General features: G+C 39.0%; 1 protein-coding gene across 8 annotated transcripts in view; it reads left to right on the forward strand.

Annotated features, from left to right (window-relative positions):
* The window catches only part of CCSER2 (coiled-coil serine rich protein 2), a 158,663-nt gene extending 144,129 nt beyond the window's left edge, over positions 1–14,534 (forward strand). For 3 of the 8 annotated variants that reach the window (XM_027530819.1, XM_027530821.1, XM_027530818.1), the window contains one exon: positions 9,787–14,534. In XM_027530819.1, coding sequence (XP_027386620.1) covers positions 9,787–10,605 — 819 coding nt within the window. In that variant the 3' untranslated portion in view covers positions 10,606–14,534. Of the gene's footprint in view, positions 1–1,527; positions 1,602–4,832; positions 4,873–9,786 lie in introns of all 8 variants that reach the window. The other 5 variants (XM_027530823.1, XM_027530824.1, XR_003509221.1 and 2 more) reach the window with 4 other exon arrangements.
* Positions 14,535–19,692: the final 5,158 nt, after the last annotated feature.

The following is a 19,692-nucleotide window of genomic DNA, read 5'->3' on the forward strand; positions in this document are numbered from 1 at the left end:
AGTTGATTATATTTTATCTTTTTTGAAAAGTCACCCAGAAAAGCTAATATTAATGAAAAAGATATTTAAATATTGTCAGTCACAGTCACTTTTATGCCTTCTCCATGGATTTGCCCTAATTTTTAATTCATATCAATTTTTTCATAAATTATCCTTACCTAAATAATGTGAAGTATCAAAGATCTAAAAGGGGGAAATTTTAAGCAGTTAAAATTTTTAAATGTGATTTATTCAAATAAAATTTTATTTCTTGAATTAGTCAGTAGGAAGTATCAACATGAATTTGAGACAAGGTTTGAAATGTATGTTTTGGTCATTATGCCTTTCCTTCCCTTTTGCACTTTTTAAAGAATAGTGGGATAGAGTTTGCATAGGCTTTTATATCAAGTTATTTAGTAGCAAGTTAATTTGTTCAAAGCATTCCTCCCTCCTTCTTTCCCATCTCCCACCACCTTTGTAAATCCTCCTTTTTACTTCCCTTGCTTCAATTAAGTTGCATTCTTTTCTCCTCTAAAGATTGCTAGCACATAAAGAATTATACTAAATTGCTGGTGAACCAATCTGAATTCCAAAGGGCAGTTTTGATCATGTATTCTTAGGCTGTAGCCATACTGCATTTACCTCAGAAGGACGTGCCTACCTTGGATTTTCTGAAGCCCCCTTTTAGTCCCCGATCTTTTCCCCACTGTTTATCTCTTCTATTCTCCTTCCTCTTATCTAGATGCATTATGTAATTGGAGTTGACAGTTAACTATTCAGTATTACAGATAGTTTTAGATTTATTTTTTAAAACATGTTTCCCAGAAGCACCCATTTCACTAGTTTCTTATCTGCATACCTTTAGAAATTTCTTGTCCCTCACCTGAGTCATTGGCCCTCCATTTCCAAATGCTTCTTTCTCCTTTGGATTTAGAACTACTTTTTAAATTTCTGTGAAGCAACACTGTCTGTTCTTCCATACTACTATCAAGATCTGTCTTTCTAGCTTTTCTGAAGATGAAACCTCCTTTCTCTGCATCTCCAAGTTAGCAAAAAGAAAGTTTGGTTCTCCAGCATTTGAATGTGTTGGCCTCAATATACATTGAGTCTTTTTCTTGATCATTGAGACCTTTAGGACTTTGTTTGTGGAAAGTGATAGAGGACTTGTTCACAGTTTTTTGACAGCTCTTCTTGAGCTTTGAAGGTTCCTTTAAAGGAAATATGTATTAACTGCTACATTATTTGAATTTACCCTGAGAACAGCTGACAGGAATATAAAAATAATAAGTATAAAATAATAACATTATTATTATGTAATGACAAAATAGAGGAGAAGGTTGTGAAACAATGGGTAAATCCAGTGGTTTTCCAGAGAGTTTGGGAATAGGTCTCCCCTTTTCCTACACTAAACTGATTATGTAGTCAGTGATACAATATTTGTCTCCACATTTAATCAGTATGTAACTTCCAGCACTGACTTTTGGAGAGGTTAATTCTGCAAGTGATGGCATGTAGTTGAAAGAGTTCTCTTACATTATTGTATTTCAGTAGTAAGTTCTTTCTGATGCCCTCCTGAACATCAACTTAAGCGAACTGCCTTTTTTGGTAAATGCAGAAGCCAGGTAAGCTTGGCTTATTAGTTTTCAGTAAGATAGTCTGTGTTTGGTTTTGTATTTTAAAATGTGTAAGAGCAGTGGACCTAACACAGGCATAAAGAGATAGCTTGTAGATATTGCAGAGTGTGAAATAACTGATGTTTATGGGACTGTTTAGCTCTGATAACTCTAGAAAGCTGCAGTGGCTAAGGATGTTCTTAGTTAATTTAAGAATATCTCTAAAAAAGATAAAGGAGATAAACGGAAGATAAAGGAGATAAAAGGAAAATCCTGCTCTTTTTTAAGTGTCTCCCCCCCCCCCTCAGGAAATTTTGACCTATATTTCTTTTCTCAGGTATATTACTGATCTTAACTTGATGATGCTTGTCTTCCAGTTTCGAATTAACTTTTCCCTAGGTTAGAAAATATCTACATTTAGACATTCGAAGATCTTCCTGTTGTTAGTAGGCACTTCAGCTTTTATCCAGATTGACTTACCAGCTGGCATTAGTTTAGTATTTCTAATTTCCACCTGTGTAAAAGTAGGAATGATAGTTTTATGTGTATATGTATAAAAGTTTATATATATATGTAAAACCTACTTCACAGTATGAAAATTTAATAAAAATAATAACTTTTGGCAAGTAAAAGTCTTAATGGTAATCTTAAGTAACAGTTCTTGCCAGAGCATACTGCTTCTAGAAATACTTGACTTTAAAAAGTGTATTAATACTGCCTATTTCTTATCATGCCTAAAGAGACTTTTAAAATTTGCTCTTTAACACCTTTCTCAGAAGAATTTAGAAATCTTGCTACCTTTAGCTTCCATGTGCAGTAACTTAAATTGGAAGAAAAAAGATACTTTTAAGCAACAGAAGTCATTAATAATGTTTACATATTAAAAGCCCATTTAAGCCCAAAGTCTCTTTTTTAAAAAATTTTATTGAAGTACAGTTGGTTTACAGTGTGTGTTTAGTTTCTGCTGTACAACAGAGTGACTCATTTATAAATATATTTTCATATTTTCTTTGATTATGACTTATCACAGGATATTAAATATAATTCCCTGAGCTATACAGTAGGACCTTGTTGTTTATCCATTTTATATATAATAGTTTGCATCTGCTAATTCCAAATTCCCAATCCAGACCAATAGTTTCTTGATACGGTGTTACCTGGCTTGTAAATTTATATAATAATTATAATTAATTATACTCACCAGAGTTATGTTAAGAATAACAATTATATTGTCTTATATTTTCCTCCTCCTCTTATAACCTTCAATGGTTGTTTTACAAACCTTTTTTGACAACTGACACAAATTCATTTTACATCATAACCCGGTATGTATTTATTGAATGAAACTATACAACCCAATATATGCATCTGTGTATATTTAAAATTCAGATAAAAGATTCATAAAATATTACTTTCTCTTAGGACATTTGATACGCTCATATTTTCAGTTTTTGTTTTGCTTTTTTCCATATAGTATTATCTGAGCATTTTTCATACAGTAAATATTTCTTGAAAACATTTTAATGATTACATGGTAATATGTTATCATGTGACTATGATATGCTTTATTGTTTTCCTGTTGTTTCCATTTCCCCTTATTAAATAGAGATACTGGAGATATTATTGTAGTGCAGTTTATTCTTGTGTATAGATCAGTGTTCGCGCTAGAAGGATGGTTGTTAAAGGGCGTGTGCTTTTTAGAATGCTTGATGTGTGTTGCTGAACTGACAAACATGTTCATAAGGTACACCTTAACGCGGCTCAATCCGATTGGCTTCACCATGTGACTGTAATCAATTTTATATGTAAAGATAGCATGTCAGTGCTTTAATGAGAAATTAGCTCGGAGAGTGACTTTTCATAAAAATAAAATATTTTTCAGTGAAGTAGAAAAGGGTAGTAAGTCAGTAAAAACAGAACAATTTGATTTTACAGTAGGCTATTTTTTTAAATGTAGTTAATATAGAATATGTGTCCACTGTGTCCATTTTGCAGCTAGTTCAAGTGCATATTAGTCATTGGTTAATTGACTAGAAATGTGCATCAAACATGGTCCTGGAAGCTGCCCTGTAAACATCAGCATGGGTTAGTTTCTTTCTCAAAAGCTTGCGATTATGAGAAACAAAGCAGTTGCTGTTGTCTGCATAAGCCATTCATAATGCTCCGCAGATTCTGCGGTTGTTTTATTAGCTGTGTTTGTTGCCTTGTCATAGTGCCTGCAGCCCCCTACTCTGGATAAGTATACCATGCATATTGGTCACCAGTGGAATTGTTCTATTATGATGTTTAGTTTTTTCTTTTTTTCTGAAGTATTCTGCATCCCAGAAGTAAATTCTGATGGGTTTTACATCTCAGAGATGTAAACTCATGAAATTTAGGCATCTCATACTGATTATGCCTGTGTGGTAAATTGCTTAAGTCACTATTATTCATGTTGTTAATTTTTAAAAGCTGTTAACTGATTAACTTAGAAAAGCCATTGAACTCCTTATTTCAGAAATTGCTTATTTTTAATTTCTATTTATCAGTCAGGTATCTTCCTTAAGTTCTCTTGAGATTTGGGGACATTACTCTGACATCTAGGGAATAAGACATTCCTGGTCTCCCCAAATCCCTGAAAACTTTGATTGGGTTCATGTGAATTATAGAGTAGAATTCATTGGACCCAGTTATGCTAGGGATCCAGTCCTGTCTTCCATCTCTCTAGTGATGTATGGAGCCTCGCTTATAATGTGGAACATCATATTTAAGACATACATGAAGATCAGATTAGTCTTTTATTGCCCTTTAATGCAGCAGTAGTAAACTGAGTTGTGATTGCAATATGCAAGACTCTGAAGTTATTAAAAATAATTTCTACTTCCTTTATAAGGGATTACATGCAGTTAAACCATTTTAGGTCTTTGGAGTATGAATATTAATTGTGTCAAAATTCTTTTCAGTATTTTATTTGTGTAAGATTCTTTACGTGATTCCTTTTAAGGGTAAGAAGTTTATATACACTGTGTTGTGGATAGGAATATTTGTATTAACTTATAAACCACTTTAGCAAGTATAAATCTATTGAGATATGTTTTCATTTTATAGAAATATATTGAAATAATGCCTGAAAAAATACAACAAAAGCAAATACTGTTGGCTGCTACCCAGTCACGGCAGTTCCTTGGTGTTGTATGTGGTCTCTGACACCATTGTCCTGTCTTTTTCTTGTCTCTGCTCTCCCATTATGCTATTGGCAAGGAGTTGAGAAGTTAGTCCATTACTTCTCTGACAAAGCGTGGTACAGTACAATTTCAGATTTTTTCCTACCACCTTCCTCATTGTCACTTTTTTCTCCCCCAGTTTGCATGATGCATGTCAGAGCCTGCATGAAATTACAGGCATGTTACAAGTGGCTCCATTACCATCTTCCTTTTATTCTTTAAAATATATTCAATATTGATAATAAAGTTATATGTACCAAGGAAAAATAATACTAGGTAATTCCTGTGTCTGTTATGCAGTAGCATTATTATGCTGTAGGACATTTTCTTCTTTCTACCTTACCTATATTGACATACTTTTTTTTCCATCAGGACTTGATATTTCTAGCTGCCCTCTTACTATTGGCGACTTCAGAACATGAATGTTTACAGAAACTGATATGACTTTTTCCTTATGTTAAAATGCTTGATATCTTTGAAGTGATATGAAACAGAGGTGAAAAGTTTTTCTTAGTGATGTGTGCTGATTTGCATTTCCTTGTGTTCAGTGTATTTCCTCCAGTGGATCACTTAGAACCACCTTTTCCTGGAAATACTGTTTCACAGTGTGGCTTGAGTTTGGTATCTGAGCATTTTCCTGTGTAGGACAGATCAGCTAAGAAGGCAATAGGGCATCATCTAAAAGAGTTAATACCTGAATGTTGGTATTGAATCTGCCTTTTGAGTTTTTAAAATAGTCAGCTGGCTATATTGCATATTCTGAGAATCTGTGAGCTCGTTGGACTTAACTCAGTATACATAGAACAGTGGAGCTTCCCAGGTGGCTCACTGGTACAGAGTCCGCCTGTCAAGCAGGAGACGTGGGCTCAGTCTCTGGGTTGGGAAGATCCCCTGGAGGAGGAAATGGCAACCATTCCAGGATTCTTGCTTAGAAAATCCCATGGACAGAGGAGCCTGGCGGGCTACAGTCCAGGGGGTTGCAAAGAGTCTGACATGACTGAGTGACTGATCATGCGCTCACACAGAAGAGTCAAGTTTTAGTGCTGCATTTTAAATTCTCTGTCAGTTCAAATTCTGACTTTGCTGTTTGTTAAAGTGTGTGAATTTGAATAACTACTTAATTTCATTTAACCTCAGTTTACTCATTTACAAAAAGATCATACCTTCCACCTAGTATCTTATGATAATCAGAGATCATGCATGCTATGCAGAATTTAGCTGTCTACCACTGGGAAGAAGGGAAACCCTTCTTTTATAGTCTGAAGTATATTTCTCAAGTATTTGGAATGTGTCAGGTGTTACATTGATACTGAGTAGGTTGTGTGCATGTTACCATTTCATTGTGATTAACAGCAGTTCACTGAGGTGTAGGTACTGATATTATCCTCATTTTACAAGTTATGAAATTCCATCTCAGAGGAGTAAGATAATTTACCCAGCATCTCATTGATAGACTGAGAAGCCAGAATTTAAACCCAGATCAGTCTGTCTTCAAACACTAAGTGGTTCAGTACTGTGTTGTACTGGCTCCTTCATATAGCCACATGTAAATTCTCTCTAAATGTTAAATTGCCTTGCATTTATTTCCTAGCTTTGGTTTATCTCCAGGAGGGCACTTGAGGATATGTGTCATATCAGATATGCCTCCTGTGAATTTAAAATATTTAAATATGACCATCATTATTGAAATATGTATTTGGATTCTAGAAACCTTGTAATCTGTAACAACTAGTTTATTATAATACTATTACAGAATTTGCTTTTCCCCCCTCCAGACCTAGCTACTAAAGGGCCATAGCTTGAATTAATCATTTTCACACCTTTTAACAATCATAAGTGACATTTATTGAGCAATTTTGATGTGCTCTGGGAGGTTCTATCCTAAGTGTTTTACATGTTATAGTCATTTTTAATTATTAGAAATGGAAAATAGTTGAATGCTTGTTAAGATAGTTTCCCTAACACATTTCATCGAGAAATGTCTAGTCTCCAACTAAAAGGCACCTCTGGCGTAGCTGGTAAGTCAGTATGGGGGGTGCAGGTCATATGGGAGGTGCGGTGTTCAAGTTAACATGTAATGAATCCTTCAGGCTGTGCTTCTAAACTTGAATCATTAAGCTGACCCCAAACTTAGAGAACACATTTTTTAAATTATAAAATTTCTTGTCCATCAGTGTTTTTTAAAAAATTTGTTTAAATTAGTGCTGTATCAGTGACCTATGGTAATTTATTACCGAAGAGGCAATTTTGGAATGTACTATTTATTAATAGTTATTCATTTATCCTATAAATATATATTTAATCCCCATTATGTGGGCTTCCCAGGTGGCGCTTATAAAGAACTGCCTGCCAGTGCAGGAGACACAATAGATGTGGGTTCGATCCCTGGGTCAGGTAGATCCCCTGGAGGAGGAAATGGCAACCCACCCCAGTACTCTGGCCTGGAGAATCCCATGGACAGAGGAGCTTGGCCGGCTGTAGTCCATAGAGTCGCAACAAGTTGGATGTGACTGAAGCGACTTGCACACATGCATGCACACACATACATGTGCAAAATACTGAGGATACCAACTACAGCAACAAAAAAAATATGAATAAAGAAAATATGAATAAAGAAAGCATGGTGCATGCCTTAAGGAGCTCATAGTCTTTGGTTATCTTTGTAAGCAGCACAGAATAGACTTTTAAGATTATCATTGAAGATGCCTGTCAGCCCCTTGCATAATTACTTGGTAGTGCGTATTGCTGGCACTTTTGACCTTAACCTCTGTAGCCATTGCATTTGAGAATTCTCAGAATAGTGCGTTGAAGTGTATGTATTCAACTATTGAAGTAAGACTTGAAGTAGCTGAGTCCAGTTAGAAGCACTGAGCTCTTTCAGTCTAGGAATGGGTCTCCATTTTTAAACTTTAGTAACCAACTTTTCTATAAATTATAAGGAGTACTAAAGCTCTACTTATTTGTGACTACAGGGAGTTTCCTGAGATCCCCTAGGCGTAGGGGGAATTTGTCCTGCCCTCTGAGTCTTGTGGGCTGCTGAGGTTGTGCAAAGAAAGGACTGGTGGGCAGCTTACCTAGAGGTCTTTTGTTTCTGGATACAGGGCAGTATCCCATCTTTCATCTTCAAAGCCAGAAACCTAGAACTCACCTTAAACTTCTCTGTTTCACCTTTTAAATCTTTTTCAATCCTTTCCTTTTTTTTTTTTTTAACTAATATCCTAATTTAAAACCCATATATTAATAATTCACCTGGGTGTTGGCAGTGGCATACTGTCTGGGTGTTCTGCTTGACAGTCTCCTCCCCTTCTGTCACCTTCCTCACTGATTCCACCAGAATGACATTGTAATGACATTGGGTCTTGGGATTCCTCTGCTTAAAATTCCTCATCGTCTCCCCTGACCTACTGTACAGAGTCAAGACTGCTCAGCCTGATGTGAGTTTCTTTCTGAGCTGGCCCTTGCCCACACCTTCTCACCAGCACTGTGCTTGCCAATCAGTCTAACAATTGGAAGTTGCTGGAACATATCATGTCTTTTTTTTGCCTTTGTATTTCGCATGTTGTGGCCCTCTACCCTGACTGTTTTTCCCTTCCTGTCTTCTTGGCAAACTCCTGCTGTTCTTAAAACTCAGTTCCGATGTTGGTATTTCTTGGATGCCGTCTGTGACCTCTCTAATCAGGCATATGTTTTGCTTCTACCTGTTGTTATGCTTGAGACACGGTCTCATCTTTTGTTTATCTGACTCTCTCGTCAGGCCTCTCAACCACAGGAACAGCATTGTGTTCAGGTTCATATTTTCCTGTACCTACTACAGTGCGTGACATGTCAGACATTTTAAAAAAAGAATGTGTGGGAGTGTGTATGTATGTGTGTGCATTTAAAACATCTATAGCAACCATCCCTGTATCACAATAGGACCAATAGGCTTTGCCCCATATACTGTAACTATTTGGGCCATAGAAAGATAACTTTAAAAGTCATATTTTCTTTACCGACTGCCCAAAAGTAATAGAAATCGTATATTTCCCTTGATTTGTATAGAATATAACCACGCAGTGGGCTCCAGAGAAGTGTGTGCAAGGCATGTCAGCCTTAAGAACTTTTCTATTGTAGGCTTCTGAGCTTTAGTTCAGGTTACAGGCAACTTGAAATCTGTTTTACTCTCAGACATCATTCAAAAAAGCTGGCTATTTTTAATTTTATTAACAGACATTTATTCCTGGGGAGGGTAAATCCATTTTTCACTTATCGGCCATAATAGAGCCTTAGTTGATCCCTCAAATGGCAGTGAGACAGAACAAATAAACCGTGAAAGCCTTTCATTCTGAAACTTTTCAGTAAGAATGTTAAAAGAAACTTAACATTAGCTTAAGACGTTGACCTATTTCTGTGTAAGTGATTAGAATTTCACATCAACTTAGAATATAATCTTCATTCTAAATTGTGTTTATCTGCTGGTAATTTTAATTCTCAATTAAAATTTAGAGGTACAGCACCTGACACTTAAATTAATACTTCTTCTAATAAAGTGTTTTGAAGTGGAATACAGCTTTCCTTTAAAAAAACTTTAAAATGGGTAATATTCTGAAATTCTTAGTGACTGTCTGAATGTTTTATGGAGATTAAACCAAATGACTATATAGAAATCATTCTGTCAAGCTCTCTTTATATAAAGTTTTAAATAATTAATGAATCAAGATAGGAATCTTCTTTCTTCAATAAACCAGTGCTTTAATATTTTTCTTTTATCCTGTTTGATTTTGGATCTTGTTTAGTGTTTACTGCTTGTACCATTTTTTGTTTGCATCATCACTCATATGTGTCTCTTAAATTACTTGAATATTGCAGCTTATTTTTTAATTAAAAAAAAAAACCCACATGCTTCTCATATTAAAACATAATAAGTGCCAGCACAGCCTAATTGGAACATATTAATTCTGGGTGGTGTTTCTAAAATGAATTGTTGCTAATGTTGTTTTTAATTTTAATAGCCTCAAGTACTACAGCCTTCCAGCAGCCTTCCCAGACCCACAGACCACACCCAGGGAAAACTAGTAAAGCCACAACATACCGAGGCCCACAGTGAGTGCACAGTCCAGGGCACACATCAGGGTGTTGTACCTCCAGATGAAAGCTTTACACACGGCTCGCAACAAGAAAGCAGCAATGGTCTGGAAGACCAGCCTTTTTCTTCAAGCCCGGAATTCACTAAGGATGTGGTGAAGAGTATGCCTTCTGAAGCAAACTTGAACACGACCTTGAATGCTCAAGAGCCATATCATCTGGCAAATAATCAAATCGGTGACATGCAGTTTGTGCCCACTTCTCTTCAGACACTTCCCCAGTCAAGTACAGATGACCAGGCTAAGAGAGTTGGAAGAAATCAGTCTTCTCCAGAGGGCTACACATCTCAGCCCACGTCCTCGCAGCTTTTTAAGCCACCCATCTTGAATTCTTTGGTATCTCCTTCAGTTCCTGAAACATCTCCAAATAGGACTCCCACTTATAAGAAGTCACCAATAATCACACAATGTAATTCCGCAAAACTCCAGCCAACATCTAGTCAAACAAATCTTGCAAGTAATCCAAATCCAAAAGTGTCTAAGCTCCGCCCCCCTTCTGGCTCTTTCAAACAAAAACACATAAGCAGCCCCCGACTAGAGCCTCAAAACTTCCAGGCCAAGACAAGCATCCCAAGGCCACTAATAAGAAGAAAAGAAATCATGCAGACTCCTAATGACAATTTGAATTCTGGGGATTGTTTGGCTTCTAATCAATACTCTCGTCTTCCTAAACCAAAGATACATTAAGTGCATAGCCATCACCTGCCAATTTGTTTTTTTTAAAAAACAATCTGTTCCGTAATAGCTTTATGTGTGCAGTTTGCTACCACGATGGAGGTTCCATTGAAAGCTTGCAAATCCTAAAATTAAAACATGGAAGCTTCTACTGGTTTGGCTCTTCTGTTTTATATCCTGGTTGAAGTATATACCATTTGAGCATATTTGTCTCAGGTAAACACGAAAGTTTGCTTACTCATTCAGAGGTCTACAGAAGGCTCTGATCATGTCATCCATTCCTCTGCACATCACAAACTTCATAACATTCTGCTTAGCAGGCAGCAAATGTGCTTGCTGACGTAGTCCCTTTAAGGTCTGTATTAATTGTGGTTCTCAGAGCCTCACCCTTTTCCATTTGTCCCTCCGTGAATATGGTTATTATTTTAACTGAAGATTTGGTGATAATGAAAGATGATAGTCTGTAAGCAGAGTTCTGGCCAGTGATTTGTATATTTTAAAGGTCTATGCAAAAGCTCTGTGATGAATAAAGGAGAATGAATTCAGGCTTTTAATGGGAAGTTAATATAAGTTTTATTTTTCCTTGTTATAGTCTCAGTATTTATTTATTTACCAGACAAATTCCCCTGGCTAAAATTCTTCATATTATATATATATATAAACCAATTATATGTTGCTTTAACATCTTGTTAAACACACACACCCAGATTCACACATAATTTGTATTTGTTTTTGTTACTGGTTAAATTTTGGAAGGCTTGAGTGAAGATACACCTGAAACCTGACCTAAAGATATATTCATTTGTAACATATGTTGGTGCTAGAGTTTTGCTGGTAATTCCGTTTTAAATCCTATAGGCTTATGAATCCATGCTAGCTGTTTTGAGGTTCCACAGTATATATTTTAAATTAAGTCTTTATTGTAATATTTATATTTATTGACTTTCTGCTAATATCCGAAGACTGGAATAATGGACTTGAAATGTTTGCACAGAACTTTGATGGGATATAAATGTCTCATACGTGGGGATTTAAAACTATTTTCTATAGCAAAATGAGTTAAAATATTTTGAGTATAATTATAAATTTAAGTAAGACTATCTTGAGAAAACCAGAATTCATAATAGTTGTGTTCTTCTGGGTTTTCCAGGTTTTCCTTTTATGTTGGTGTGTATTTGAAAAGTAGATTTGGGAAGAAAAATAAAATTGGAAAGGGGAAATTGTGTTTTATTAAAATGTATTAAAAGATATTTCAATGGCAATATGCTTATTTATTTTAATGTGCTAGGAAGGCAGCTGTGGAACTGCCAAGGGACCATACGCGTTAACCTAATCATGCTGCTGACCGCTCGTCAGGTGGTTCAGTCAGTGTGCCCTCCTGTTCTCCCAAATCATGGTGTCTCTAGGCTGTTCATCTGCTGTTGCTTTCGTTAGGATTAATGTCTTTCAGACAGACAATATTTACTAAGTCAATTTTTGTTGTGATCAGTTGACCAAAAATTTATCAAAAGGGATCATGGCCAAAAAGTCAGTCACTCAAATTTCTAGTGGTCCCTTTACAAAATGTACATTGCCCCATTTTAGAGAAACAGCACAGCAAGGGCTCTAGTGGAAATCTGAAAAGAGGTGTTTCCTGCCATGTGACACAGTCACCCCTTCCTGCCAGGGGACCATTCTAGTGGGTCTGCCACTTCACCAGATAGCGGCCCTTCTTGGACTTGGTGATAGGTGAGCAGCCCAAGTCTCGAATCAGGCTCTCATCCGACAGCACTCTGCCAGAGAAGCACTAGAGTTTAGAAAGTGTTCACATAATGCAGGTATTGTTACTATGCTAAGTGATGAGGTGTATCAGGAAGGCTCTTTTTTTACAGGCAGTCATAGCTGAAGCTGTAAGTGGGTACGTGTGGTCTTTCATTTTGAGGAGGAAAGAAAACTGTTCTCAGTGCAAATGAGGTGTTTCCCTAAAGTAGAACATACTGATTAATAGGTTTTGGTTTATTTGGACATTGAACCAAACTCTCAAGAAATGTTACCTTTATCTTTAGGGAAAAAATTTTTAGATACTTACTTTAACCCCCTCGTCTGAGGGCAATGTCTGTGTATTAAAATGTTGACTCCTGCAGTATGTTTATTAGAATCCTTTTCCTGGTCTGTTTTTTATTCCTGATGAAATTGCAGAAATATTAATCCATCAGTTCAATTTCTGTGTACCTTTGTTGAGCCTTAATCTTGGCAAAAGGCTCATCAATATAATTATGAAGCATACTATTATATATAAGAGAAAAAAAATCTATGATGCTTGCGAGAAATAACAGAGTATTTGCCTGCAGTTTTCTTTAAAAACTGCAAGAATATTATGCTAGTCTGTCTGCTCCTTAGTAAATGTTAAGTCAGAAATGAGGTGGGGCAGCAGCTCACCTGAGTAATCAGAAATCACTGTTTCAGATTTGGCTTGATCTCTGTAGTGCTTCTGTCAGTCAACTCTGTGCCAAATCCCTTTCCATAGGAACTCAGATCACTTTTTTCCTTGGTTCTTGTGATTTTGGTGAAGATGGTTGCAGTGTATGAATTTTTAATCCTGAGGAAGAAGTTTTTATTGGTGTTAATCACATTTGTGAAAGAGAAAATAGAGTATGTGGAATTATATATTTGGCTGTTAATGGGATGCATATCAAATTCCTTAAAGACAGCTTGGCCTAAGGAGTTAATCAGTACAGATGCAGATGATTTTGAAGGCGCTTAAAGAATTATGTAGTTAATATCATTTAGAATGTTTCTGATAACTGAGACCCTCTAGCTTTTTTCTTTAGGAGTCTCATTTTAATTTGTGCAATATTTTCAGGCATACAACTACTGTTCATTGTATTTATATAGATATTAGAGAACCTTACTAAGTATTTTAACAAGTAAAAATCTGAATATGAGAGAAACTATCAGATTTGCACTTTAAATGAGCTTAATTGCTTGGAGTTGTGCCTGAAATATCGAAATGCCTCCTATTGGGTGTGGCTTCCTTTGTTGAAATGAATTTCTCTATAATTGTTGCTGTTCGAAGTACAGCCTTTCACAGTTGTATTCTAAGCATGTCACTTTTTCCATTAAAGCACTAAGTTCTTTGAATGTCTCATTGTCCCATAAGTATCTTACTCAGACCCATCAAAGAGAACACAGTCCCCCTATAGCTGTCACTTCTAGATCTTCCTGTAGCATAGACGGTACAACAGACACAGACGCACTCTGCATTTCTGAGCGGAATCGTCACGATGGTTTCCTGATCTCTGGGGCACTGAGGACGTGATTTGGAATCACCAGACACGCTTGCAGTGGAGAGCAGTGAGACTGCAGCACAGTTTCGGTTTACTCTCAACCTTAAGTTTCGTGCTTTTGAATCAGTTGGGGTGGTTATGTTTGCATGCTTATCCATACATTTGAACATTAATTATAGCTGTAGTACAAATACCTGGCGTTTTTCCTTGGGGATGATGGCCTTGCTATTTTTCTTAAGTCTGATGCCTGAATTATATTTTAAAATTTTCTTTTCACACCTCCCTTCGATTTTTCTGCTGCAGCAATTTGAAAGAGTGTGTTTGGATACATGATTATGATGGTGAGCACCAATCTACAACTATGCTGTTAAGTAAAGATACATTGTATGTTTTAACCCTATTGGGGGAAAGCTACCCACTTTCTCCTTGGTAAAGCATCACCACAACAAAGTAAAACTGACCCTAAGAATTTAAAATCTCTTAATCATTGCTGACTAAAAACACCACAATCTTTACTATCTGCAGTATTGTTTTTCCCATTGACTTAAAAACCAGTTCAGAGTAAATACTGTATATTAGAATTTGCTTGTAAAATGAATTATAAAAACTGGATGTAAAGTCTCTTTCCTGAAAATGTTGGCATAGTAAATAAAATAAAATTCATAATTATAAACATTTCCTTGTCTTTCTCAACATTGATGTCCACAATGTACTTTTTCTTATACCTTTTTTCCCACAAAAATCTAAAATGTTCGTTTGGTTGATTTTTTTTTTTCAAACTCTGTATTATTTCACACATGCCCTGTGTGATGACATATACATCACACTCCCAGCCCTCACTGAGTAAAAGCAGTAAATAAATAATAAATTAATAATTTATTTCATTTTCCAAGTTAACTTTATGTGATAGACATTATATATAGGATATTAGAAGTTGCTGCAGGGATATGTCACATTGTTAACCCAAAATGGTTACATAAATGCCAGAAAAAGAGTGAATGAAATTTTAGTAGTAATAAATAGGACAGTGGCATTTACCACATGGTAAGACACCGGTATCAGCTTTAAGGCCCTCAGTGGTGTTAGCAAGTATTCTCTTAAAATACCAGTCATCATTCTAAGCACTTTATACACTACTTTTTAATTCTAGCAACAATCCTATGAAGCAAGCACTAATATCTCCATTTTACAGAGAGGAAGGCAAAGCTCAGAGAAATTAAATAAGCTGCCTAAAATCTCAACACCTATTGAAATGGCACAACAGAATTTGAAACCAGACCATCTGTTTCAGAGTCCATGCAGTTAATCACAAGGTCATTATCATTTCCTAAGATATATTTCACCTGTTTCTTTTTCACATGATAGACTCAGGGTGAGTTAAAAGTCACTTGCCCAAGTCACAGTTATTAAATAGCAGAACTGGTTCTGGTGGGGGTGGGGAGTTGAAGAGAATATATTTTATTGAGCTGTGCTGCCATCTAGTGGTAAATCATCAGAAGAGAACTTCCTTTTACATATGTTACCTTGCCCGTTTCCAAGAGCCTTCAGAGTTGTGTAACATTTCAGAAGAGAGAAACCCTGCAAAATCCCTAAAGCATTAAATTAAGAGTGAAGGGACAACAACTAGACAACAATGGGGGTATGAAGGAGACAGTATCTTTAAACTGAGAGCCGACATGGTTCTGAGTTTCCTTGTAGCCAAGGCAGAGAGAAAATTTTAGTGAAAATGTTACTTGCTCATTTGTGTCCCAACTCGGCAACTCCACAGACTGTAGCCCACCAGGTTCCTCTGTCCACGTAATTCTCTAGGCAAGGATAATGGAGTAGGTTGCCATTTCCTACTCCAGAGGATCTTCCTGACCCAGGGATTGAACCTGGGTCTCCCACTGTTATGGCAGAAAGTGAAGAAGAACTAAAGAGCCTCTTGATGAAAGTGAAAGTGGAGAGTGAAAAAGTTGGCTTAAAGCTCAACATTCAGAAAACTAAGATCATGGCATCTGGTCCCATCACTTCATGGCAAATAGATGGGGAAACAGTGGCTGACTTTTATTTTTTTGGCCTCCAGAATCACTGTGGATGGTGATTGCAGCCATGAAATTAAAAGACGCTTGCTCCTTGAAGGAAAGTTATGACCAACCTAGACAGCATATTAAAAAGCAGAGACACTACTTTGCCAACAAAGGTCTGTCTAGTCAAGGCTATGGTTTTTCCAGTAGTCATGTATGGATGTGAGAGTTGGACTATAAAGAAAGCTGAGTACCGAAGAATTGATGCTTTTGAACTGTGGTGTTGGAGAAGACTCTTGAGAGTCTCTTGGACTGCAAGGAGATCATACCAGTCCATCCTAAAGAAGATCAGTCCTGAGTGTCCATTGGAGGGACTGATGTTGAAGCTGAAACTCCAATACTTTGGCCACCTGATGTGGAGAGCTGACTCATTTGAAAAGACCCTGATTCTAGGAAAGATTGAGAACAGGAGGAGAAGGGGATGACAGGATGAGATGGTTTGATGGCATCACGGACACAATGGACATGGTTTTGGGTACACTCCTGGAGTTGGTGATGGACAGGGTGGCCTGGTGTGCTGCAGTTCATGGGGTCGCAAAGAGTCGGACATGACTGAGCGAGTGAACTGAACTGAACTCCCACATTGCAGGCAGATTTCTTTACCACCTGAGACCACAGGGAGAAGTGTCCATTTTTCTCACTGCCAAAAATAGAAATAAAAAAGTAATACACCAGCAGAGTTTTCTCGGTCTTGGGTTTCTTTAGTAATTCAACAATAGCGCTGAAAACACTGGAGGTGCCCTCCGTGTGGACATTCATTTACTGGAAAGGCCAGCCTAGAGTCTCAATAGAGCAGGTGTGCCTGTTTATGTAGGAGCCCTGGCTTAGCCTCTTCCTCTCCCCAGACAGTCTCTCCTGGGATGGGACTGCCTTCTGAAGTCTTCAGCAAATTACCCGCTAGATTTTTCAGGCCCAGGTACCCACATGTATGGTACTTCCGGCCCAGCTATATTTCAGAAGCAGCACTGAGCACCTGCCATCCTGGTTTGGACTTTGGAGGATGACGATGATGGTGCTCAGTTGTGTGGGAGTCCACAGAGATGAACTCTAGACCTGAGAGTCCAGTAAAGTAGCTGTGAGCCACTCGTGGCTGCTGAGCAGTTGAAATGTGGCTAGTCTGAATTGAGATATCCTGTAAGTATAGAATCCAGATTCCATATAAAAAGGGTAAAATCTTATTAATAATTTTCACCCTCATTACTTTCTGAAGTAAAGTATTTCATATTGGGTTAAATAAAACATGCCATTAAAATTAAGTTCATTTATTTCTTCTACAATCTTTAAATGTGTCTTAAAAATTTTAAAATAACATATGAGGCTTGTGTTGTATTTCTCTTAGAGCCAGTCCAGACCATTTGCCATCCTCTTCCTGGCTTCTACCAGGGAGCAGGTGTACTTGGCACTGTGGTTGCCCTGTGATGTACAGGACCCTTCAGCCTTCTGTGCCATCAAGAGGAGAAACCCTGTTCCCGTCTTCCAAATACAGGCTGACTCCAGAGGGGATTTTCAAGACCCTAATACTAACTATACCAAAGCTGGGTTAGCGATGGAGAATTTGACTAACATGTCCAATAGTCCCAAATAACTTTGCTGTTTGGGACATCTTGTTCTCTAGAAACAATTCTAGGATGGGGGGTGGGGGGATGGGGTGGGAGTACTGCCAGCAGCGGGAGAGGAGGAAGCAGAAAGCAGGTCTTTTTTTGGAGCCAAGAGTGAACAACCCCCTGTACCTAAAGGAGGTCTGTCTTTGGTAAAATGTCCTCCAGTCTCCACGTGTATATTACTCAGTCTTCTGCAGGGTCTAGGGCCAGGGTTTGGACTCCACCCACTAAGGCACACTCTGATTTGTTTTTGCATTGGTCATAGCTTTCAAAGGCCAATCTCTGCAGATTTCCTTTGGAGGCAGCATAAAGTTTTTGTCCATTATCAAAATCCCAAGAATAAACGTGCCCACATTTTCGCAGGAACCACAAGTCCCCAATCAGATAACAGCTCATCATCACTATGATTCCATTTTTTCCTAACGTGGTGTGTTACAATATTAAGAGTCAATTTCCCAGAAGTTTCAGTGGCTTTGCTCTGACTGTGCCAGTTATATCAATAACGAACCCTCACAGTCACATCAAGTGAATGTCAACAGATCCCAGTGTGCCGTGCTCTGCATAATGACTACATGAAGCCAAATTTCTTTAGAGAGTTTTTGGGGGACAACGGGAATTTTTGGCAAAATCCAAGAGATGGCATCAAGCTCCTCCATGTGCCCTGGGCAGCCTGGCCCAAATGTAATGGCCTGGATGGCTGGATGGGTTTCTTCAGATTTTCCAGTCTACTCCTAAGGCATTTAAGGGTACCTTCCAACTCTTAAGTAGGATTAGGTAGGATGAATGCCCACCTGAGTTATTGGACAGGTGAGAGTGCCTCCCACACAGTAACTCCTCAAGTGTGAGTCTCAAGGAAGCCAGAGGTGCATGAAGCCTTTTCCTGGGGCTCGAAGTTGGGGAGGGATCAGTGAGAAACCTCCTGCTGAGGTGCACAGGATTCATTATGGGGGCTTGCTCTTTGGTAAATCTGAATTTGGGGGGCTAAATCTGAAAGCCTCTAAGCATAGAGGACACAGCATCGAAGCCAGGAAGGTGACTGGCTCTTGGCGGGACTCCCATCAGCCCCGCTGAATGAATGCAAGAGTAAAGTTGAGTGAGCTGTGCTGGTCTTGCTGCCTGTTACTCTGGGCCGCTTTTGTGCTGCCCCAACTCTTCAGGGCAGCCCTGGAGGGGCCCTGCACCCAGTCCACCTGAAACTCATGGGAGGCCTAAGACCCTGGGCCAGTATGTGCTTCCTGAGTCCCCAAAAGGAAGGGGAGAGGCTGCTCCTCAGGGGGAGTGCCTATCATAGGAGGTCCGGTTCTATGAAGTGTCTTCCAGTTTGAGTAAGGCCAGTCGAAGGGCTCCAGGCACCTCCCCTCTTCTTTCCCCGCCTGCCCACGGGCGGTGCTTTCTCCCCAGGGCCTTTCCCTACCGGTTTTGTGGCCAGGTTTCAGGACCTGCGTTCCCGGAAATGGCCACACGGGGGCGCGCGGCTCCCGTTCCGAAGCAGCGTCTGCGTCTGGGAAGGAGACAGGCAGACCGGCGTGGGGCCGAGGACGACTACTTCTTAGGGTCTCAGGAGCCCTGGCCCCCTCCTCGTACTCCTGTCTTAGGGCAGCATTTCCTTTGAGCGTCTAAGAAGCGACGCCGTTGAGCCTGGAGGTGTCCTCCGACTTCGTTTCCAAGGACGATCCCGCGGGGACGGCTGGTGCGGCCTGGGTTCCCGCCTATCGCCTGGTACACAGTGACAGCAGTTTTTTCCTGCAGGGTTGTTGAGAGATGGAAAACGTTAACAGGGGCCAGTTAGTCCTTTTCAGGTGCAGGGGAGATGGATGCGGGTCTCTGATGCCTGCGGCGGGGCTGAGGGGGGTGTAGGAGAGGCGGAGACGGTGCCACGGGGGCCGGGGAAGCACAGGCAGGCTGGGGGCTCCCTCAGGAACCCTCTGCGGTCCTCGCCTGTCTCCTCCTCCCGCCTCTGAGCATGGGTCTGTTTGTCTGTCCGTGGTTCGCAGGGCCGCAGCGTTTGCCCCCAGCTGGGAGCCTCCACAGTGAGAGAAATGGGCTGGCCCACAAACTTGACCACTGAAGAAAGGGTTCCTGACCTTCAGTCCAGTCCTGAGTCATAAAGGGAACCAGCCTCCAGACTCTGACAGGAGCGGCTGGGGTGACCAGCCCGGCCCAGAT

This window comes from Bos indicus x Bos taurus, chromosome 28, assembly GCF_003369695.1.
Source record: "Bos indicus x Bos taurus breed Angus x Brahman F1 hybrid chromosome 28, Bos_hybrid_MaternalHap_v2.0, whole genome shotgun sequence".
In the NCBI taxonomy this organism is placed as follows: domain Eukaryota; kingdom Metazoa; phylum Chordata; class Mammalia; order Artiodactyla; family Bovidae; genus Bos; species Bos indicus x Bos taurus.